This window comes from Rhinolophus sinicus, linkage group LG02 (genome assembly GCF_036562045.2).
Source record: "Rhinolophus sinicus isolate RSC01 linkage group LG02, ASM3656204v1, whole genome shotgun sequence".
Classification (NCBI taxonomy): domain Eukaryota; kingdom Metazoa; phylum Chordata; class Mammalia; order Chiroptera; family Rhinolophidae; genus Rhinolophus; species Rhinolophus sinicus.
The window spans coordinates 28,430,407-28,454,250 of record NC_133752.1 but is presented as its reverse complement, the minus strand read 5'-3'; the positions used below and the strand labels follow the sequence as shown (position 1 = coordinate 28,454,250).

At 40.3% G+C, this 23,844-nt stretch overlaps 1 protein-coding gene across 5 annotated transcripts in view; it reads right to left on the bottom strand.

Moving 5' to 3' along the window:
- The window catches only part of ELOVL6 (ELOVL fatty acid elongase 6), a 117,860-nt gene extending 112,973 nt beyond the window's left edge, over positions 1–4,887 (bottom strand). Inside the window, exons 1-2 of one of the 5 annotated variants that reach the window (XM_074322499.1) lie at positions 4,867–4,887; positions 4,391–4,511 (exon numbers count right to left, since the gene is read on the bottom strand). In XM_074322499.1, coding sequence (XP_074178600.1) covers positions 4,391–4,479 — 89 coding nt within the window. In that variant the 5' untranslated portion in view covers positions 4,480–4,511; positions 4,867–4,887. Of the gene's footprint in view, positions 1–4,390; positions 4,615–4,654; positions 4,844–4,866 lie in introns of those variants that run through there. The other 4 variants (XM_074322494.1, XM_074322508.1, XM_019741960.2 and 1 more) reach the window with 4 other exon arrangements.
- Between the last annotated feature and the right edge of the window lie 18,957 nt (positions 4,888–23,844).

Genomic DNA, 23,844 nt, shown 5'->3' with positions numbered 1-23,844 from the left:
TTTTCTTACAAATGCATACAGCAGGTCACAAGGAGGATTTTAGGGATCAATGCAAAGCAATTGTCACTCCAGGAAAAACAACAGCCTGCATTTTAAAGTTTGAAAGACATTATGATACCATATTTTGAGCAAAATATTAATACAGGCTTATAATGCATTTATGTTCTTTAACACTGAAATTGTACATCATGTTACTTTCTAAACCTCACATATAAGAAAGAACTCAGATGTACAATTCTTTTAAATAGTGTTTCTTTTAATTTTTTTCCTTAGTAATGACAAATTTGTGGATAAAAAGGTTTTCTTAGCTAGACAGTATTTAATCCTAAAAATTTCTACACTATCTTATAGACCCTACAATACAGAACGCAAAATGTAAAAATAGTAAAACCCTTATAACCATCACCACGGGAGGAGGGAGGGGAAAAAGTCACAAAAACATACAAAGCATTGGAAGACTGGATGTGGAGGAGGATGCCAGAGGGGAGAGGGGGAGGGTTTCACGAGGTTCTAGGCAAGCCCTGTGATGACGTCACCTCACATACATAATGTTACAGCAGTCAGCACAGGCCTCCTGCTTTCCTATTGGTGAACACCCGTGTCAGCCGACATCAGAAGATAATCATCATTGGCCAGACAATTACAACTGGAGCAACTAGCATCCACTGTGAGCCCAGACCTGGCAGGCTGCTGAAAGAGAAGGCAGAGCTCAGCTGGCCTTCTCACTCAATGAATTTTATGTCGCCTTACCAATCACTAGGTATTTTGCTCCCTTGCTAGCAGCCCTTATAAATTAAGTTGGCTATTAGTGAGAATAGCAGGTAAAAGCCAGACATCTCATAAAAGAACAAAATGCCTCTTTTCAATGTTGTTAAAATCACAAGGGGCTTTCAGTGTAAAATTGGAACTCAAAAACACTATTGAGCTAAAAGCTGGCATTTTCCTCTACCTCATACAATAAACTCATTTACCAGATAATATTACCCAAGATATTTTTAACTTGACGTGTAGTTTCAAGATGAGACTCAGGATGATTCTCCAAGGGAATATAATACCTTGCATTTCAATTGCTTTTGTAATTTGTCATATGTCAAACTATCTATTAGAAAAGTAAAAACATCCATAGTATTTATCCTGTGTCTAGAACAATGAATATAGGGTTAATCATTCATTAAAACAGCAATAAACTTGCCTCAGCCAAAGCCTTTAGTGTTTATACAACACCACTCCAAAAAAGGGACCCCATGATATTAATATGTAATAAGGTAATGAATATGGATTATAGGATATGTTTAAGAAACTACACTTAAGCTCCTCTTAAATGACACTTGGAAGTCCAGACTGACAAAACAGCACTCTGGCAGTCCTCACAATGCTTCAATAGTCAGTTTAGGTCATTTTTGAGATAAATTATAATTCTCTTAATTAACAAGTTTTGTTTGAGGCTATGTCTAGGAGATTTTTAAGGACAACTGTAAATGATTTCTCAAGCCATAGTAGAAGCTTCACAACATTGTGTTTTTTTCCCCAGAAGCTATTTCAAACCATTTTAAGTTAAGGAGTCGGGAAAAGTTAAGACCTTGCGGTTTCCTAAACTTCTGCCACCAAGAGGGTCTAAGCCGTGGTTATGGAGATTCCTTCTGTTAACAAAGGATACGAAATGAAAATTTTCATTTTCTTATACAGCCGGTTCAAGACTTTGTGGCTGTTGGAGTTATGGGAAGGAGGTTTATAAAATTGGTCCCCCTAGACATTGGGAGAAATACACACAGGACAAGACAATTAAGGTCAGGAAGACTTGCAAGGGAAGGTGAACAGCCAGCAGGGTTTTTTTCTTTTTCTTCTTTTTCTTACTGCAGTAAGCAAGGCAAGAACATAAAGCCAACAAAGAGAAAAAGGCAGGAAAGGGAAATTCTTGTATGGGGCAAAGACATAGTATTGGAAACGCGGGGGGAGGGGGGGCAAGTACACTACGCTTCAGATGTTAACAGGTAGTGCTGACCATAAAATGGGCACCGATCATCATTTTAATTCCGTGGACAAGCATTTTCCCCATCTGCCATGTACAGAGCGTTCTTTATAGTGCTCTGAGTAGTCTAGAATGGAATGGGACAAGAACTATACCCTAAAGAGCTAATGATCTGTCTGGTAGGAGGCACAGACATACATGTAAAGATTTATATATATAAATAAAAGCCAGGAAAGAGATTGCCAGAAGAAAACTACAGGTAAGTAAAGAGATAGTAGGAAACAGCGGTTAGAGCCCAACAGGCAAAGCTAAGTTGGCGCATTTTTGCCAGTTTCAGTCCGGTGAGGGCTAGGCCCTGTTGGGCTGTGTGTACTTGTTGAGTGAATGGAGAAAAGAGGCGGGAAATGGTACCTGAAGGAGACACAGAAAGTGGCCACAGAGAAAAGGCAAAAGTAAATGAGACGCAGTCCCGGCGGCGGTGGTTCAAGGGGGGACTAGCCAACAGTGAAGGGGGGCAGCCTGAGCGAGAGGAAGCCGGCTCTGGGAAGGCAGGTTCGACATGGGTGCTGCAAGTTGGAGACACGCCGACTTTAGAAAACACAGAGGACATGGGGCTAATGGGGGAGGAAGATGGGCTCGAGTTGTGTAGCAAGAGGATACGACAAACAAACGACTACAGAGAAGACCCGGGCCCTCGGTGGGCCGCGGTGGCGGTGGCGCGGCTCGGGCCACCGCCCCCACCCCGCCTTCAGCACCACCCCCAAAGCGGGAAGAGGAAGTGCTTCTGGAGAAGGTCCCCGGGTGGCGAGCCCGAGGGGCTCGGCTTTCCCAAGCGCCGAGGCCTTTCAACGTCTAGCCTCCTCGGGATCAAGCCTCAGTGTACAACCTCATTCGACCACCACCACCCACTCCCCGGCGCTCTCGGCCTTGGCGGCCCCATGCCCCCCGTCCCTGCCTCCCTTCCCAGCCTTCCCAGCGGATCCCAAGGCCCTCCCGGCTTCCGACTCTGGCCCTGCGCGGCCCTCCGGCCCCCTCCAGCCCGCGGGGGCAGCGCTGGGGATGGGCTCCGCCCAGCTGCAGCCACAAGCCGCCAGCCAGCCGGCGGGGCGGGAGGAGGCTAGAGCGAGGTCCAACCACCCGAGGATAGTCGTGACTCTGGGAGACGAAAGAAAGGAAGTTGAATTCCCTTCCCCGGCTCCGACCGGCGGCAGCTCTCCCAGTGCAACAACCTGCCCGGCCACCCGTGCGCCAGCGTCTCTGGTTTCCCACTGCCGAGATGGGGGAGGGAAGGCAGGTCTTGAGGGAGAGCGGCAAGCGGCGGGTGGGGACCCCAGCGCCCGCGAGCCCCCTCGGCCTAACGCCCCACCCCAACACCCGGCAGGCAGCGGGCCACTGCCCATCTCGGTGTGCACTGGGCTTGCACTTTACTGATGACCAGACCCGGGGTTAGGGCGAGGGAGGGAATGTCTGCCACAGCAGCTCTGTCTACAAGGAAGAGCGAGATGAGCACGCCCTACTCTGTTAAATATTGCAAGGTGACACAGTATCGCCTCCCACACAAGGATTTTCAAAAGGACTGGCGGAGGGAAACACAGTAAACAAGAAAGACGCTTTCCCCGATTAAGAAGTTTGGGGAAGAGCCCCCAAGGACTCTGCAGACCCGGGATTTTAATCTGTGTCTCAACTCGAATCAGCAGCCTCCCACTGAATTAGAACTGAGTGTGTTCAAAAGGCGTTTCCGTAAAACAGAAACTTACTAATAATGGCGTGGCTCCACTTGCTTGGGTTCATTCATTTTTATTTCTGTTTTCATTGTCCCCTCCCCCGCCCCCGCCTCTTTATGAAACCGGAAAGGGTCCCGTAGGGAAAAGGGTCAAGGAAAGGAGGAATCCGGCTGGGGAGAGCAGAGAGGGAAGTGAAGCTGGTGAGCTGCAAGGAGAAAGGAAGGACACGAGGGATGGGGAGAGGGTGAGGACCAGAGATCCGAGGACGGCGGGTGGGAGAGGGTTAAACAGAGCCGGAGACCGGGTCCTCCTTCACAGCCTTGCACACTCCGCTCACGAGAGGCCAAGCAAGAAAACCCCACTTTAGATGAAAGCCAGGAGGCAACACAGGTAGGGAACCTGGACTATGGCATCTCTCCCGCCTTTCCTGCCGCGCAAACATCTACAGTATGTATACGCGCACACACAGAGACATATATGTGTTCAATGTTATATAATCTGTGTTAAAGAGACATGTGTGGCCGAGGGTCGCACACCCAGACCTACGCGCCTCATGCAACCCGCGTGTCTCAGCGGCTGGCTCTCTGAGGCCCGCGATTCCCGGCTCCATTCAAGCCCAGACCTGGAACACCGACATTAAAGGCATACCGGGAAGATGCGCCGGGCTCCGGGACATAATATCACAAGCATCACCTACCAGTTTTCCTGCATCCATTGAATGGCTTCATTCTCGTTGAACTGCTTTTCGAATTCATATTCTTGTAAAGTCAACACTGACATGTTCATTGGGGCTGATCTTCGGAGTCTCTACGTGTTCTCTACACAAAATAAAATAATCTGTAAAGCGCTAGGTTTCGAGTGCTATGCTTCCCCCACCCGCCCCCCAGGTCTTCCCCTCGCCGCTGGGTCGCGGCGGTCGGTCTCTCCCAGCCTCTCAGCTACATCCAGGGCTGAGCATTGCCTGCGCTCGCTCGGTTCCCAGCTCCGCGCTCTGGGGCTCTCCTCCTCCCGGCGTCTGCACCCACCGTAGGAGGAAATGAATGCCTTGTGGTCTTAGTGCCCGCACGTTTGTCCATCACCCTTTTTACTTGTCTACAGGGAAATCTCCTCCCCCTCGTGCGATCCGAAAAATTAACCCTTTGCAAGGGAGAGTGAGAGTGCGCGAAACCTCACCACCTCTGGGGGCCAGTTTTGCCTAAGCGAAGGTGACTAGAGGAGTGGAGAAAGGACGAGGAGAGGGAGGAAGTGGCCTCGAGGTCAGCCACAGCCCCCAATCCCGACCTTGTGGGCCGCCAGCCTTGCCTTTGAATGTAGTTTGGGCGTGCGTGGCACAGCCCCGAGGTGCGCGGACCCACGAGATTGGCGAGTGGGCGACAGGGAAATAGTAAAACCTGCCAGCAGTCTTGTAAGAACTCCAGGCACATTTGCTCTGAGGTCACACAAAAAGGGAACGCGCTTCCCACCTCCTTGCCCCCGCTATACTTTTCGGGTCCCCCACCCCAGAGCTATGGCTTTGACTCACAAATCTGGGGCCCGGCAGCCCGCAGAGCTCCTCAATCACAAGCGGGCTGGGGATGCTGAGGATGAGGATGGTGGAAAGTCGAGACGGAATAGTAGCCAGGAGAGGGTGATACCTTAGGTGGAGGGTTGGGGTACGGGGAGGGGTAGAGTTAATGAACTGAGACAAAGGGGGAAGGAAGTTAGCAGATAGGAAACTGGAGTAACTGGTCCAATGAAAAAATTTATTTGTATCCATGAGAAATTTCACTTTATTTATTGTACAGGTAGGCGGAACAGAATTATTTGAGAGAGCTAAATGTAACGTTGACCCCTACTGAACTCCCAGTCTCACAACAGCTTCTATATGCACCCCCTTCCTACTCTCAGAGGAAAAAGTATTTTCTACTCTGCCTGTCTCTCTACTCATTTCTCACAAGTTAGGAAAAATGAAATACGAGACATGGAGGCCTTTATTAATATATGGATGAATTGTAAGCTTGAAATATAATAATAAGGAACCTATGCTTTAAAAATCAGGTGTACATTAGGAGCAGTAGAAAATTCTCTTTCTCCCCACCTCCCTGATAGTCAAAAGACAGAGTATTTTCATTCAAAGTCAGGTTCCTGGAAACCACAGAAAAGTGGGAACTGGGAGAAACATCTCTGTCAAGGAGGAAGGTATGAGAAGAAATTAAAGAAAGAGTTTTAAAAATCCAGTACAAGATTATATAGAATCAAAGGGCTAAACTTGTTGATGATTAGCAAATTAATTTGTAAGTTGACACTCCCAAATATTCCATATATAGACTTTTTAAGCTTTGTCATTCTAGAGACGTCTGCAACACAAGTCTCAGAGAAGGTAAAACCCAAGCCAAAAGACTTGGCTCCATTGGGCTGGAAGGTGGGTGTGGCCTAAGGAGATAAGGATTTTAGCATAGTAACCTGGGCTTGTGAGCAATCAGTAAATATTTGTGAAGTGAATGAATAATTGATTAAAGGAATGAAAGAAAGGAGGAAAGAGAAAAAAATCCACCAAACAGTTTACTGTATGTTGCAAGTATAGGTTGTACTTTTCTCTTTAAAGGATTCAATTTTTAAATTCGGTATTCTTACTAGTAGTGATAACATCATTTTCAAACTAGGGAGAAATTCACATTAACTTACCATGTTTCTTATTCAAATAATGTCTGTGCTTGCCTGTTTATTTTCCAACGATGGATTTGGGGTTATGTCAAAAAACAAATATCTGCTTTGTTCTTAACAGTGTCTAACGAAAAATTACTCCAAAATGGGAGATATGTCTCTATTTCTTGACCTTTAAAAGTGGACAATTACAAAAAAAAGGTAAATGGTTGATAGTAGTAAGCGCTGTTGAGGGTATTCAGAATAGGCACTGTTGGTGGTAGTGAAAACCGGTGACTATCTGGAAAGCTATTTGGCACCCTAGTTGGTCATTTTAAATCCACTTATCCTTTGACCATTCATTCACCAGATATTCCTGGAGCCTGTGCTCTTCTGAGCTCTTGGGACTCCATGTGGAAGAAGAGAGACAGAGCTCTTGCTCTTTTGGAGTTCACATTCTAGAGTGAAAGACAAAATGATTTAATAGAAAGTGAAGTGCTAAGATTAAACAGCATGAGGGGTGGGAGTGCTCATTTAAACCATGAAGGGCTCACTGAGAAGATGACTTTCAGTTGAAACCATAATTACAAAAAGCCAGCCCTCTGTGACACAGTGTTACAGGAAGCAAGAGTAAGTCCAAAGGCCCTGAGGTAAGGAATGAAATTGCAGGACTGAGAAAAGGCTTGTGTATCTCCATGTCATAACTGACAGGTTGGAGAGGCAGACAGGGGCCAGGTCTTCACAGCCTGGTAAATCAAGAAAATATATTTGGATTTGCACGTTGTGTATAGTGTTACACTAAGAAAAACATCTACAATTATACACAATTTTTATTTTTCTGGAGAGACAGACAAGAATTTGTCGGTGATGTATGCTTTTGGGGAAAGACCTGGGAGCAAACTAAAGAGAATTTCTACTTACTATTTTTACTGTTTCTCTTTCTAAAGTATTTGAATATTCTTATGATGTATGTGTAACTCATTTAAAAACAAGTCAACGGGAGTTAGCTGAGTAGTGAGATGATGGGTCACTGAAATTTTAATTTTCTATATTGAAAAACTTAATGTATAATATAATATTAGAAATAACACATTTAAAATGGTGATTTTCCTAGACTTATTCTAAATTACAAAACATACACTGAGTCCTGGCTATTTGCTTAGATGTTTTCCTGTCTAGGGGCTATAGAAGTTTAGGCAAGATAAAGGGCAATATTGGGAGGGTGCCCAGCAACACCACTAGGAATTTTTATGAAAAGATTTATTGTGTGTGTTTCTAACCCATAAACAGATAGATAGTTAATATTGCATATAAATAACTTCAGCTCAAAAAGTAACAGTTAATCGATATTTAGCAGTAAAATGTTAAAAAGTAGGCCAGAGAGTCAGAAGTATTTAAAAAGAGAAATTTACAGCAAAGATGACTACTAAACAAAAGATCTAGGTTTTAGTCCTGACTCTATTCTAGATCTTGCTATCTGATCTAGGAGAAAGTACACCCATCCTTTAATTTCCTTTTCTACATTTAAAATAACAGTGCAAAGATGGATGAGACGGATGAGCTGGATACCGGATCAAAATTTCTCTGGCATAGAAATATGTTCACATGTACACATTGTTTCTGGGCCCTTCTAACACTAGCCTGCTTTTCTTTCTTTCTTTTCCTTTTGTTTAGAATTTTTATTAAAATATAGCTAACAAACAATATAATATTAATTTCAGGTGTGCACCATAGTTTTTCAACATTTATCTACCTAAAGAAGTGACCACCATGATAAGTCCAGCAACCATCTGACACCACTATGCTGTCACAATATTATTGACTATATTCCCAAGTTCTGCATTACATCCCCATGACTTATTTTATACCTGGAAATTTGGACCTCTTATTCCCCTTCACCTTTTTAAATTTTTCAATTTTATTTTATATTAATTTCAGGTGTACAGTATAGTGGTTAGACATTTATATAATTTAAGAAGTGATCACCTAGCACTATACATAGTTATTACATATTATTAATATGCTTTATTTTACATCCCTATGATGATTTTGTAACTACCAATTTATGCTTCTTAATGCCTTCACGTTTTTCACCCTGTCCCCCAAACTCCCTCCCATCTACCTCCTCGATAAATCTAGTACCCATCTGACAACATACATAGTTATTACAATATTATTGACTATATTCCTTATGCTATACCTTACATCCCCATGGCTTCTGTGTAACAACCAATTTGTACTTCTTAATCCCTTCCCCTTTTTCACTCACTCCTAATCCCCCTCTGGTCTGGCAACCATCAAAATGTTCTCTGTACCTATGATTTTGTTTCTGTTTTGTTTATTTGTTTATTTTGTTCTTTAGAGTCCACATATAAGTGAAATCACATTGCATCTGTCTTTCTCTGTCTGACATACTCCACTCAAAAAAAATACCCCCAGGTCCATCCATGCTGCTGCACATGGCAAAAACCCATTCCTTTCCATAACCGAGCAATATTTCATTGTATATATCTACCACATCCTTTGTATCCATTCTTCCATTGACAGACACCCAGGCTGCCTCCATATCTTGGCCATTGTAAACAATGCTGTAATGAACATATGGATGCACACATCCCCTCAAAGTAGCATTTGGGTTTCTTCAGATAAATACGCTGAGTGGGATTACTGGGTCCTTCCTTGTCTCTTCTTATAGCCTTTGTTTTAAAGTCTCTTTTGTCTGGTATAAGTATTGCTACCACAACTTTTTTTTTTTCATTTCTATTTTTATGAGATATATTTTTCCCATCCCTTTACTTTCAATCTGTGTGTGTCTTTCAATGTAAAGTGAGTCTCTTGTAGGCAACATATTTAAGAGTCTTGTTTTCTTATCCATTCAACCACCCTATCTTTTGATTGGAGCACTTAATCCATTTACATTTGTAAATGTAAAGTAATTGTTGATAGATATGTAGTTATCACCATTTTATTATTTATATTTTTAGTTTTTTTTGTATTAAAGGAGTCCCTGTAATATTCCTTGTAATACTGGTTTGGTGGTGATGAGCTCCTTTAGTTTTTTCTGGTCTGGGTAGCTCTTTATTTGTCCTTCAATTCTAAATGATAGCTTTGCTGGGTTGAGTAATAATCTTGGTTGTAGGTCCTTGCTTTTCATCACTTTGAGTATTTCATATCAATACCTTCTGCCCTGCAAAGTTTCTGTTGAGAAATCAACTGACAGTCTTATGAGAGCTCTCTTGTGAGTAACTAACTGCTTTTCTCTTGCTGTTTTTAAGATTCTCTCTTTGTGTTTAACCTTTGGCATGTTCATTATGCTGTATCTTGGTGTGGGCCTTTTTGGGTTCATCTTGTTTGGAATTCTCTGTGTTTCCTGAGCTTGTATATCTATTTCCTTCACCAGGTTAGGGGAGTTTCCCTTCATTATTTCTTCAAATAGGTTTTCAATTCCTTGCTCTCTCTCTTTTCCTTCTGGTGGCCCTAAGACGCAAATGTTTTTGCCCTTGATGTTGTCCCAGAGACCCCTTAAACTATCCTCATTTTTTTTGGATTCTTTTTTCTTTTTGCTATTCTGATTGGGTGTTTTCTGCTACCTTATCTTCTAAATCACTGATTTGATCCTCTGCTTCATCTAACCTACTGTTGATTCCCTATAATATATTCTTCATTTCCGTTATTGTATTTTTTATTCCTAACCGGTTCTTTTTTATGTTCTCTATCTCCATTTTTATGTTGCCTGTTTCTTTGTTGAAATTCTCCCTGAGATCATTAAGCATCCTTATAACCAGTGTTTGGAACTCTGCATCTGGTAGATTACGTGTCTCCATTTTGTTTAGTTCATTTTCTGGAGCTTTGTTCTGTTTTCTTATTTAGGACATGTTTCTTTGACTCTCCATTTTGGCTGCTTCCCTGTTTTGTTTCTATGTATTAGGTAGGGCTGTTATGATTTCCAGTCTTAGTAAGGTAGCCTTACTAAGGCCACCTTAGCAGGTGTCCTGTGGGATCCAGTGGTACAGTTTCCCTCTTCACCAGAGCTGCGTGCTCCAGATGTGTCCCTTGGGTGGGTTTTGTGTGCCCTCCTTTTGTAGTTGGGCCTCGGTTGCTGTTTGCCTGTCAACAGGAGGACTTGACCCTCAGGGGTCTTGGTTGTGAGGACTGGCAGTGACTACTGTGGAGGAGCTGTTGTGTAAGGGCTGACCCTATAGAGCAGGGATTGCTTCAGCAGGGCTCTGGTGCCTGCCCAGTCTGTCCTTTGGGTATGTTGTCCTTGGAGGTGGCGAGATGTTCCTCCAGCTTGGTTCAAAGCTGGCTACTGGGCATGTCAGACCTGGGGATTCCTGGTAGGAGCCTTGCTGCAGGCCAAGTTCAGCTGCAGCCTGTTTCCTGCCTGGGGACACATGGCATGAGCCACAAAGCAATCTGCAGGTGGCAGCCACTTGCTCTGGGCTTGGAGGTACCTTGAGAAGCCAAGACGTGAACAGAGGCTGGCTGTTGCTAGTGCTGGGCTTAGGGTTGCTCAGCAAGAGGTATGGGACATGACAAAGCCACATGCTGTTTGTTTGTGTCGTGTGAACCTTTGAGAGGTTTCAGGAAAGTCCCCAGCATAAGCCAAGACAAGCCGTTTATAAGAAAAAGCCACTGGACGTGTGCCTGAAAGTTGGATGGAGCATGGTCTCAGGGCATCACCAGGGCAGGGTGAATAAAAAGTGATTGAGCCAGTTGGATGGAGACTCAGATGTGGCAGCTGCCTGCATCTGCACATAGGGAGGGAGGAGGGCTCAACAAAGAAACAATGGCTTCTGCCAGTTCCTCCCTCGGGGAGAAGGTTGCCCCTCCACCCCTTGCCCTGAGGCCAGATAATTAAGTTCCTCCCTGTATGTCCCTGGTGCCTTTTGAGCTGCTGCCCCAGTGCTGGAGCTCAGAGCAAGTGAGTCCATCAGTGAATAAGTCTGTGTGTTGTCCCTATAAGAGGAGCACCTGGGAGTGCAGCAGCTGTCATCTCACTCAACCACAGTGTCTGCTGGTTTTCACAGCCAGAAGTCAGGGGACTTCTCTCCCCAGCACTGGAACCCTGGGCTGGGGAACCTCATGTGGGGCTGGGACCCCTTGCTCCTCCAGGGTGTGTGTGGAATTCCTTAGCCAATAAAACCCTCCCTTTTTTACATGGTCACACATGGGTCTGGGATCAGCCTGTTCTGTGTCTCTGCCTCTCCTACCAGTCTCAAGGTGGCTTCTTCTTTATGTCTTTAGTTGTAGAGCTTTAGTTCAGCTAGACTTCAGGCAATTCTCAATGATGGTTGTTCTGTAGTTTAGTTGTAATTTTGACATTGTAGTGAGAGGAGGTGAGCACAGTGTTTACTTACTCTGCCATTCTGACTGAAAAAAACCCTAGTTTGCTTTTCTAGACCTCAATTCCATACGCTGAGTCTAGACAAGTTGAAACATTTGACATCTTAAGTTTTGGCTCCTTTACTCCCATAATTCCCTCTGCTTGGAACACCCTTCCCTTCCTTTCTCCCTTCCCCCCACTCCCATATTTATGTGCCAAATTCAATCCACTCTTTGGATACTCACAAATTATCCTTACTTGAGGCCTTTTCTGTTCACTGAGATAATATCTCTTTCTGTCTCTCTTTCCTCCTAAACTCTTGAAGCTTTCGTTAGTATAGCTCTTAAGGCCCTTAGCCTTCCTTTCCCATGTAGGAGATTATAAATTTCCTTAACAGCAGGTACAATGATTTCTTGATTGAATTAGTTTCCTACGGCTGCTATAACGAATTACTATAAACTACCACATCATCCCAGAGCTCCATAACTCTGTTTCAATATATCTAGAGGTTTTCAAACTAGAAAACAAACCTTAAGAAGGTGAATTCATTTATCCTTGTATTGTGATTCACCTGATATTTTATGCCCTTTGGGAAATTCAGAGATCCAAGTCATAATTTCTTCATCTACTTTCTTTGATACTACCAAACTGGCATTATTCTGGGCAAATGGAACAGGTGGAAAGGGAATGCCACTCTCTGAATAGCTACAAGTTGAATTCTGGCGTCACCTACAGTAGGTGGCTATACAGGGACCACATTTGATTTTTATTTTGCCCAGTGAACTTTGCTATCTACCGATTTGCAGATATTTTCAAAAAGTTGGACACCATATTGGTTTGTAAAAGAAAAATGCTTGTTTTGTGTTCTTAATATTGCAAACAAAAAAACTCATCCACAAACTAATTGCCACAGAAGACAAAAATCAATATTCAGTTCCTTACCATTTTCACTTTAGACTCTCTGAAAATTGTAAATTCTAGGATACATTTTTTTAAAATCAAAGATACAATTTATTTACAAACCAAAAAGGACAAGGAGACTTTAGCCATCCTAACCCCCTTGATGAGCAAAAACTGACAGAACAATGGTGGCTCTCTACCTCCTCATAAGGTTTTTGGTTGGAACAAACAGTGAAGTTGGGGCCTGGGGCCTCCTTAAAGACTATGGCCTCCTTAAAGACTATGGCACAGCCATCCCCCAGACCCTGGAAGGAACAGGCTGAGTCAGACACCTCCTTTCTGCTCCTGCCACACACTGTCCTACAACGTGCTTGCTGTCCTTGATCTCCCCATGACAGTGCCCAGCCAGAGGCTCGGAGCATCTCTTTCCCTTGACCAAAAGTTTGGGGTGGGCCTGGACCACCTCAGATCCCATCTCAAATTGACCTGTCCCGAAAGAGCTCATCATATTAACAAACATTCCTTACTGTTCTTAAAGGAAATTGAAGTAGATATAAAAGACATCAAGTGTTTTATATAAATAAGTACAAATAATTATGTAAAAATTGACTTACACTCGAAAGTAGATACCTACAAAAGTTTCATTAAATGAGCAGTGAGCACAGCAGTTCAGATGGAAGAAGCTTGATTTCAGAAAATGTAATAAGGGAATGTGATAGGTGCTCAAAACTTGTTTTACCTTGGTGTTTTCACAATCCTGTGAGTATGTGCTTTCCATGTTGAAGGCAGTTTCTGCCTGAAACCCTCTGAGTTTTTCAGCCAAGACTTTTTGCTTTGGTTGTAAGTAGCAGAGGGCAGTTAAGGTCTTGGCCCTAGGGGATTCAGGGTCTCTCTAGGAAAGGAGATCACAAGGTGATGGGCTTCTACCTCTCTTGTGCTTTCTTTATTTCAGATGTATTCTGATATACTTCCCCTATATATGTTTGACACACAGATTATTAAGTAGTACAAACATTTATTTAGGGTATAAATAAAAATCTAAAGGACCCTATTTGATAACGAAAGCAGATTTCTCATTATTGCTATTGAGATCATAGCATCCCTGGAGGACAATTGGACAACCTGCATGTGAAGGAAAACCTAGAAAGTTATTTTCACTTTAATAAGATCTTTCTCTCTATATATATGTGTATCAGTGAACTGGCTGTTAGCAAATTTCATTTATTCCTCATTGTCTGTGTTAATAGAAAAGAGAAGAGGCATTGAAAATACCAAACAAGTGAATAAAATACCCACAGCCTCTCTTGCTATCCTTCTAAAGTGTGTTGGTACAAACTATAAAGGAGGTCTCAAGAAAGGTGTGGAGGTCAGTGAACCCCTTTCCCACTGTGATCCAACCTTCACTTGTCAGAAGCAACATGGCAGGACAGTAGGCTGTACTTGGCCTTGGGACAACAGGGAGTTGATTCTCATATGAGGTTCAGGAGGGCCTTTTACCACCTTGTGACTTGGGCTAAGACTTATAGCAGTGAATACCAATTAAACTTCTAAAGACTATCCTTTCAATCTGTTCCATGCCAGACAACCTAAAAGGGAAAAGAAAGCTCCAAATGCTTTTATCATAAGGAAACTCTGAAGAATATTTCTGTCTGGTATCAGTACTAAGAATGATGATTTCATCTTAAGTCATTGATCTATTATAACTTCACTATTAGAACACTTCAAGGCAAATCTGGGACTTGCCCTTGTAGCAAGCATTTAGCTTAACATAATATACATTTTTAACCTCATTCCCTTTTCCTTCTTGTCATCTTACTCTTATTTTTTCTTCTTTTACTCATCTTGTTAAATTTTATGCATCCTTTTGCTGTATTTTATATATAACAAGGGATGGAAACAATGGAAAGAAGGAAGCAAGGAATGAAGGGAGGAAGAGAAGAATGGAGGGAGGAAGGAAGAGAGAAAGGGAGAGAGGGAGGGAGGAGGGAAGAAAACCTACCACCCTCATGTGCACGCAGAACAAGACCTGTCAGAAGTCATTGCAGCTCCCTGTTAGAGGAAAGCTATCTTGAAAGACATAAGTGTGGCACAGTGGAAAGAGCTGTGAGAAGGCCTGAGTTCTTTTCTAGCCCTGCCATTAACTTACTGGGTTAATCCTGGGCAAACCTATTTTCCTGTCTGGGTGAAGGATGTTTTTCATAGTTTCCTCCTCTGTGAAATGGAGATATTGAACAATATGATCAGTAAGGTCTCCTCTAGTTCTGATGTTGCATGGTTCTTAGTAGGCAAAGGAGGAAGGAGGAAGACTACCTTGTGAATCTAGCCACCCTGCAGCCTGCCATGCCACCCCTCATCTGACCACCTGTGGTCCATGTGCTCTGACTGTGGCAATCACTCACAGGCACAGATTCCTCTCAACCAATTCAACTTTGAGCCTGAAGTCTTTCTCAATTAGACCATGTAGAGAACTCTTGCACTTACTCAAGCATTTTGAGAAAATCCTTTGGAAGAGATTGGAGGGTGTTCTAAGTTGGAAAATAAGATGACCTTGAAAAAAATATCATCCACAAAATAAAAGAGTTCCCAAAGAACCAAATGAGTAAAATGTTTCCCAAAATGTGGGTTTTCCAAGATCATGCTGATTTATTAATGTCATACTCTTTGTGTGAAATCTTGCAGTTGAGGCACTTGAAGCTGTGAACCATACTTTTTTTTTTATTAATATCACATAATATCTGTTATAAAGTCTAATGATTTATAGAGTATCATAAACTTGAGTGTACTTTTTAATCATCTTGAGTTTTCAGAATTGACCTTTTGATCAGGATGTAGTATAAGAAAAGTGTGATTCTTGGAGGTAAGATATTAGGCAGGAGATCAGATGTAACAAGAGATGCAACACTGGCTTGAAAAGAGATTTGAAAGCTAAGTGACACTGAAAGGAAAACTTTCCCAATCTAGAGAAATATTAGAGGAGATAAACAAATCAGTAACATGGGGATTTAGCTGACAACATCAGTAGGAAACATTTCAGACAAAAGGAGCCTATATTCTTCTTTCTTTCTATGTTGACATGAACAGTTGCAGTTTTTGCCTCTCCTCTTCTGGTAACTGCATGCCACTGCTACTTTGGGGAACTTTGGGAAACCCCTTCATTCCATGTGGACCCTGTCAATCATAGCGCAGTCTTTCCACTCTCCCTCTTCTCCTCAAGCACAGGGATAGAGTGGGCATTTGACCCAGGCTGGGGCAACCATAGCACCCCAATTCCTGGGCCTACTTATTGTCCTAGAGGTGGGCATATGAGCCAGGCAGAATCAATTAAAGTCTTCCTTAGGGTTACATTGCAAACCAGATTCAATGACTTTAGTTTCTTCATAACTCCTCTTCAAAGAGAAACGCAGAGTGATCTAACACTGCTAACCTGTATATGATGGGGAGTTCATTTCTCTCAGATATATAGCCAGTCACTAGGTATTAATTTTTAAATAGCCAATTTAGGCCTTAAGGCTGAGTTAAATGATCCATGGTTTCAAGTCAGGTTAAAGGCCTTTCAACACGTCTCTCAGGTATCATTCAGAGTTTCTTAAATTTGGGCGAACTGAATATGGGGGAGGGATAAGCTATAGAAATTAGAGAAAAAGTGAACATCAAAGAATTCTTGTCTGCGAGACACAGTGAAAAGAGATATGTGGTTGTCAAATGCAAAAGAAACTTCTTTAAAATACTGATAATCAAATTCTGGACCATCAATTAAGAGCTATAGCCTCAAGTGTTCTTAATATTCTGTCTCCAGGGCATCTGAATATGAGATTATTGTCACAAATCTGTAGGTGGCTGGAGAAATCCTTAAGTTGGATAAAACAAAAGAGAGACTAGTAGAATCAGTGTCATAACAGCAAGAACTCGCCTAAGCCTGAGCTGCTGGCAAGGAAAATGGCGCCATTTTCCTTAAGGAAAGTTTTGGTTTGCTTTTCTCTCTCTCTAATAGCCTGACTTCTTTAGTTTCACTATCACTATTTCCTAGACATTTCCGTCAAAAATATGCCTTGAAAGAGGGGGAAAATATAACTTAATCTAATCACAAACAGAGGAATGTGCTGTGAAAATAGTTGATATTGTGAAATGACATCCTAAATTATATTATACAAACTTCCTCTGCACTATTACCTCTATTTTTAAAAGGTGTAGACTGGAAAACAAACAAACAAAAAGTGACCTCATTTCTTAATTTGCCACCTGTATCTATAGCTCCTAGGATTAAGAACAGCATGGTTCTCCTTTGGACAACTACTTGTCTTTTTGTGCTACTAGAACTGGTCTTAAAAAGCGGAAGTAAGAGTGAACACATGGAGATTTGGGGAGAGTGTTGTGCTTGGAGAGGGTACAAAAGCTCCTCTCTCTTTCCACATTTTTTGCCCTATACATCTCTTCCACCTGGCTGTTCTTGAGTTATATATTTTGTATAATGAACTGATGATCTATTAATAAATAAATCCAAACCTGAGTGATTCAAGATGGTGGCATAGGAAAATCCTGAACACACCTCCTCTCCTGGATACAACAAATATATAGCAAAAAATGGAACAATTCCTTCTGAAAAACACCTGAGAAGTAGTTCAATAGCTGCTGCACAACAAGGGATAAAAGGGCCACATTGAAATGGGTAAGAGAGGTAGAGACACAATCTTGCTCAAAATCTCACCTCTGGCATGATGACCCACTATCAGGAGAAATCATAAATAAATAAATACATAAATAAACAAATAAATAAATACCTTCTGTCTGAGGAGCAAGGGGTTTCAGTCCCAGATCAGGCATCCCAACCATTGGGACCTGCACCAGAGAGACAAACCCCCAAAACGCTTAGCTATGAAAATCAACAGGGTTTATGTCCAGGGGAACTATAGGGCTGAAATAGAGATTCTGCTCCTAAAGGGCTCATGTACAGATTCACTTGTCTCGGGATCAAGCAGAAAAGCAGCAGTTTTAATAGAGCCTAAGCCATATGTGAGGAAATTCATTTGCTAATCTTAAAGCATCTGCCGGAGCAGAAGCCTGTTGGGATTCTCTCTGAGGACAGAGGCACTGGCAGGTCCCATTTATATATTTCCCCTCTGCCTTGCTAGTGCCTGCATGGTGGGCACCATTTTTACACTTTTGCCATTTCCTGCAGCCTTGCTAGAGGTGGTGGGTGAGTTTCCCCCCTGTACTGCTTCCCACCTCCATCAGAGGTGGCAGATAAACAGTCCCTTCACACGCAGCTTCCAGTGGCCCTGAAAGAGGCAGCCAGTGAGCACAACCCATGCCAGGGACACCTCTTGTCCACCAGCTCTATTGGATAAGGGGGATTGTGTTTTTTGGCCCCATGGGTCTGAAACAATCAGAGATACAGTTTGAGAGAAAATGAAGAACTAGGGCAAGGTTACACAATAATATTCACCTCCTACACAGGGCCACTCCTTTAAGACTGGAAAGATAGCTGTTTTGCTTAATGCATACAAACAGACACAGAGAATCAAACAAAATGAGTAAGTTGGGAAATATTTTCCAAATGAAAGAACAAAATAAAACCCCAGAAAAACTTTAATAAAATGGAGATAAATAATTTACCTGATAAAAAGTTCAAGGTAATGGTCATGAAGATGCTCAGTGATCTCTAGAGAAGAATGAATGAACACAGTGTGAATTTCAACTAAGAAATAGAAAATATAAGAAAGTGCCAGAGCTGAAGAATACAATAACAGAACTGAAAAGTACACTAGAGGGGTTTGATACAGACTAGATGATGCAGAACAAAGAATCCTTAAGCTAGAAGACAAAACAGTAGACCTCATCCAAAAAGAGGAAAAAGAAAAAAAATTTTTTTAAGTGAAGATAGCTTAAGGGACCTATGGGACACCATCAATCAGAATGACATTCACATTAGAGGAGTCCTAGAAGGAAAAGAGAGAGAGACAGGGGCAGAAAACTTACTTGAATGTATAGTGGCTGAAAACTTTCCTAACCTGGGGAAGGAAGCAGACATCCAGATTCAGGAAATCCAGACAGTTCCAAACAAAATGAACCCAAAAAACCCATAACAAGATATATTGTAAATAAAATGTCAAAATTAAACATAAATAGAGAATCTTAAAAGCAGAAAGAGGAACAACGTGTTACATACAAGGAAAGCTCCATTAAATTACCAGCAGATTCCACAACAGAAACTTTTCAGATCAGAAGGGAGTGGCAGAATATATTTAAAGTGCCGAAAGGAAAGAACCTACAATCTAGAATATGCTTCCCAGCAAAGATATCATTCAGAATTGCAGGAGCATTTGTCAGACAAGCAAAAGCTAAAGGTGTTTATCACCGCTAATCCAGCCTTACAAGAAATGTTAAAGGGACTTCTTTAAACTGAAAAGAAAGGGCACTAATTAGTAACGAGAAAGCATATGAAAGCAAAAATCTCACTGGTAAAGGTAAATATATAGTAAAGGAAGTGGATCAATCACTTATAAAGCTAATATGAAGGTTGAAAAACAAAAGTAGTAAAAATAATTATAACTACAATAATTAATTAAATACACAAAATAAAAAGATGTAAAATGCAACATCAAAAACATAAACCATGTGTGGGAGGGAATCCAGTTTTAGAAAGTCTTTAAACTTATGGTGCTATCAACTTAAAATAGACTGATATACGGGGGTGTCAAAAAAAATGTATACACATGACTTGTATTCATCTTTTGTTATCGGTATATAGAGTATTACAATTTTAAGACAGTTTTTTTCGTTTTTTCCTTTCTTATAATGTGTATAAATATTTTTTGGATATACATATATATGAATATATATATGTAATATATATATTCATATATATTAATGTATATACATATACACGTATATGTATAAATATATATATACATATATGTATGTATGTGTGTATATATATACACACATATATACATATATATATATATATATATATATATATATATATATATATATATATAATGTTAGCCTTATGGTAACCACAAGGCGAAAACATATAATGGATACAGAAAGGATAATGAAAAAGGAATCTAAGAATAACATTATAGAAACCCCAAGAAAAGAAAGCAAGAGAAGAAACAGAGGAACTGCAAAACAGCCAGAAAACAGTGAATAAAATGGCAATAACTATGTACCTATCAATAATTACTTTAAGTGTAAATGGACTAAATTCTCCAATCAAAAGACAGAGAGTAGCAGATAAATTAAAAAACAAAAAACAAGACCCATTTATATGCAGCTTACAAGATACTAACCTCAGATATAAAGACACACACAGACTGAAAATGAAGGGATGTAATAAGGTGCTTCTTGAAAACGGAAGCTGAAAGAAAGCTGGAGTAGCTATATTTATATGGACAAAGTAGAGTTTAAAACAAAAAACACAAAAAAAGATAAAGGTGAGCATAACATAATGATAAAGGGGACAATCCAACAAGAGGATAAAACGTTTGTACATATTTATACAACATGCATAGGAACACCGAAACATATAAATAAAATATTAACAGACATAAGTGGAGAAATTGACAGTAACACAATAACAGTAAGGTACTTTAATATCTCACTTGCATCTGTTGACAAAATAAGTTCTAAATCTAAAGAAAGGTTTAAAGAGTTTATTTAAGACAAGTCTTAACGGCCAGACCTGGAAACAAAATATCAAAGGATTGAGAAAATGCTCTGGGGAATAACAGTTTTGCAGCTTACTTTATACCAGGGGTGTCCAAACTGCAGCCCGTGGGCCAACTGCGGCCCGCAATCCATTTTTAATTGGCCCGCAGCAAATTCCAAAAATATGTTTAGTTTACTTAAATAAACCAGGTGAGGCAATACGTACTTCACCTCAAGTGAGTGACCCGGCTGTTTGTGTATTTTACCGCATATGGCACTTGATAAAAAAAGTTGAGAAAAGTTTGGACACCCCTGCTTTGTACATTAGAATCAAAGAATAAGATGTAAGGAAAGTTACATAAAAGCCATTGATATTCGGCCATAAATAAGCATGAAATCTTACCCTTTGCAATGATACGGATGGATCTAGAGAACATTATGTGAAATGAAATAAGTCAGTCGGAGAAAGACAAATACCATATGATCTCCCTTATATAGGGAATCTAAAGAATAGAATAAATGAGCAAACTAATCAGAAACAGTCTCAGAGATATAGAGAAAAAACTGAGGGTTGCTAGATGGGAGGAGGGTGGGTATGAGGGAGAACATGAGGGGATTAGAAAGCACAAATTGATACCACAAGATTGCCACAGGGATACAAAAGACAGTTTGGGGAATATAATCAATAATGTTGTAAAGATTTTGCAGGGTATCAAATGGGCACTTGTCTTATTAGGGAGACCACTTCATGGACTATGTAGATGCCTGACCACTGCAGTGTACACCTGAAGCTGAAGCTGAATAATAATAAATGTCCACTATAATTTAATATACATATATAGTCACAGGATGTGGAGTACAACATAGGGCATAGAGTCAATAGAATTGTAACAGCTATATACAATGTCAGAGGGGTTGCAGATTGGGGGAGGGGGCTATCACTTTGTGAGTCATGTAAATGTCTAACTATTATACTGTTTTGTACACCTGAAACTAATAAAAATACATCAATTGAAAAAAGCTTTCAGTGGCAAAAGCCACAAATATGTGGAGATTAAACAACGAGCTACTAAACAATGGATGGGTCAAAGAAGAAATGAAAGAAGAGATGAAAAGATACAGAGAGAAAAATGAGAATGACAACATGACATATTGAAATTTTGGGGATACAGCAAAAGCAGTAATAAGAGGGAAGTTTACATCATTACAGGACAATCTTTAGAAACAAGAAAAATATGAAACACATAACCCAACATTCCACTTAAAAAACTAGAAAAATAAGACCAAAGCCCAAATTCAGCATAAGGAAGAAAATCATAAAAATAGAGCTGAATTAAATGAAATAAAGAACAAAAAGATAATAAAAAATATCAAGGCAACAGAGTTGGTTCTTCAAAAAGATTAATAAAATTAATAAACCTCTGTCTAGACACACTAAGAAAAAAAAGACTCAAATAAACAAAATGAGAAATGAAAGAGGAAAAGTTACAACAGACATCACAGAAATACAAGTACTACACAAGAAAATTATGAATGTCTGTATGTCAACAAATTCAATAACCTAGAAGAAATGGAAAGTTCTTAGAAATATATAACCTTCCTAGACTAAATCATGAAGAACTAGAAAATCTAAATAGACTGATTAACAATAAGGAAATTGACACAGTCATCAAAACCCTTCCAAAAGGTAAATGTCCAGCACCAAATGACTTCAGTAGTGAATTCTACCATGCATTCAAAGAAGATTCAATACCTGTCCTCCTCAAACTCTTCCAAAAAAATTGAAGAAGAGGCCTTACTTCCTAACTCATTTTATGAGACCAACATTACTCTGATACCAAAACCTGGCAAGGATAACACAAAAAAGAAAAACTACACATTAATACCTCTAATAAATATACGACGTTGGACAATTAAGTTTGCGAAGTCATCTTAGAAAAAATGCTACATACCTCATCGCTGAATATCACTACGGTCACCTTTGAAGTACTACCCTTGGGAAGCTATGCACTGATGCCAGCACCTAGTCCACCCTTCAAAGCAAATTTGGAATCTTTTTCTGGAATGGCCATCAGCGCTCTTGTCATATTACCCTTGATGTCCTGAATGTCATCAAAATGTCTTCCTTTCAATATTTCCTTTATCTTGAGATAAAGAAAGAAGTCACTGGGGGCCAGAGCAGGTGAGTAGGGAGGGTGTTCCAATACAGTTATTTGTTTACTGGCTAAAAACTCCCTCACAGACAGTGCCATGGAGCTGGTACATTGTTGTGATGCAAGAGCCATGAATTGTTGGCAAAAAGTTCAGTTCATTTTCGTCTTTTTCATGGAACCTTTTCACACTTCCACATAATAAACTTGGTTACCTATTTGTCCAGTTGGTACAAATTCATAATGAATAATCCCTCTGATATCAAAAAAAGTTAGCAACATCGTTGCCCCAAGTTCATGAACTTAATTGTCAGACCTTCGTACATGCAAAAATCCTAAACAAAATAATAGCAAATTGAATACAGCAATACATTAAAAAGATAACACAATATGATCAAGTGGGATTCATGCAAATCTATCAATGTGATATATCACATTAACAAAATAAATCATAAAATCATATGGCATATCAATTAACTCAGAAAAAGCATTTTACAATATAAAAATCCATTTATGATTAAAACCCTCAAAAAAATGAGTAGAGAAGGGAAATATCTTAACATCATAAGGTAATATATGAGAAACCCTCAGTTGATATCAAAGTCAATTGTGAAAAACTGAAAGCTTTTACTTCAAGATCAGGAACAAGACAACGATGCCTCCTCTCACCAGTATTATTAAACACTGTACAGCAATCAGGCAAGAAAAAGAAATAAAAGGCATTTAAATTGGGAATGAAGAAGTAAAATTGTCACTTTCTGCAGATGTCATGATTCTTTAGTAAACCCTAAAGATGCCACTAAAAATCTATTAGAAACAATAAACAAATTCAATAAAGTGCAAGATATAAAATCAGTGTACAAAAATTGATTGTTTTCCTATATACTAAGAATCGAATTTCAGAAAAAAAAATAAAAAACAATTTCATTTGCAATTAGAACAAAAATAATAAAATACCTTGGAATAAACTTAACAAGGGATATGAAGGACCTATATACACTGAAAACTACAAGACGTTATGGAAAGAAATGATAGAAGACACAAGGAAGTGGAAAGATATTCCATGTCCATGGATTGGAAGAGTCAACATAGTTAAAATCGCCATGTTACCCTGAGCAACATACAGGTTCAATGCAATCCCCATCAAAATACCAATTGGCATTTGTCAAAGAAATTTTCGAACAACAACAACAACAAAAATCACCAAATTTGTATGCAACTACAAAAGACCCTGAATAGCCAAAGCAATCCTGAGAAAAAAACAAAGCCAGAGATACACTCCTTTACTTCATATTATACTACAAAGCTACAATAATCAAAACAGTATGGTACTGGCAGAAAAACAGACACATAGACCAACGGAATAGAATAGAGAACCTGGAAGTAAACCCACATGGGCAAATAATTTTTGACAAAGGAGTCAAAAACATAAAATGGAGAAAAGCAAACCTCTTTAATAAATGGTTTTGGGAAAAATGGAAAGCCACATGGAAAGAATAAAAC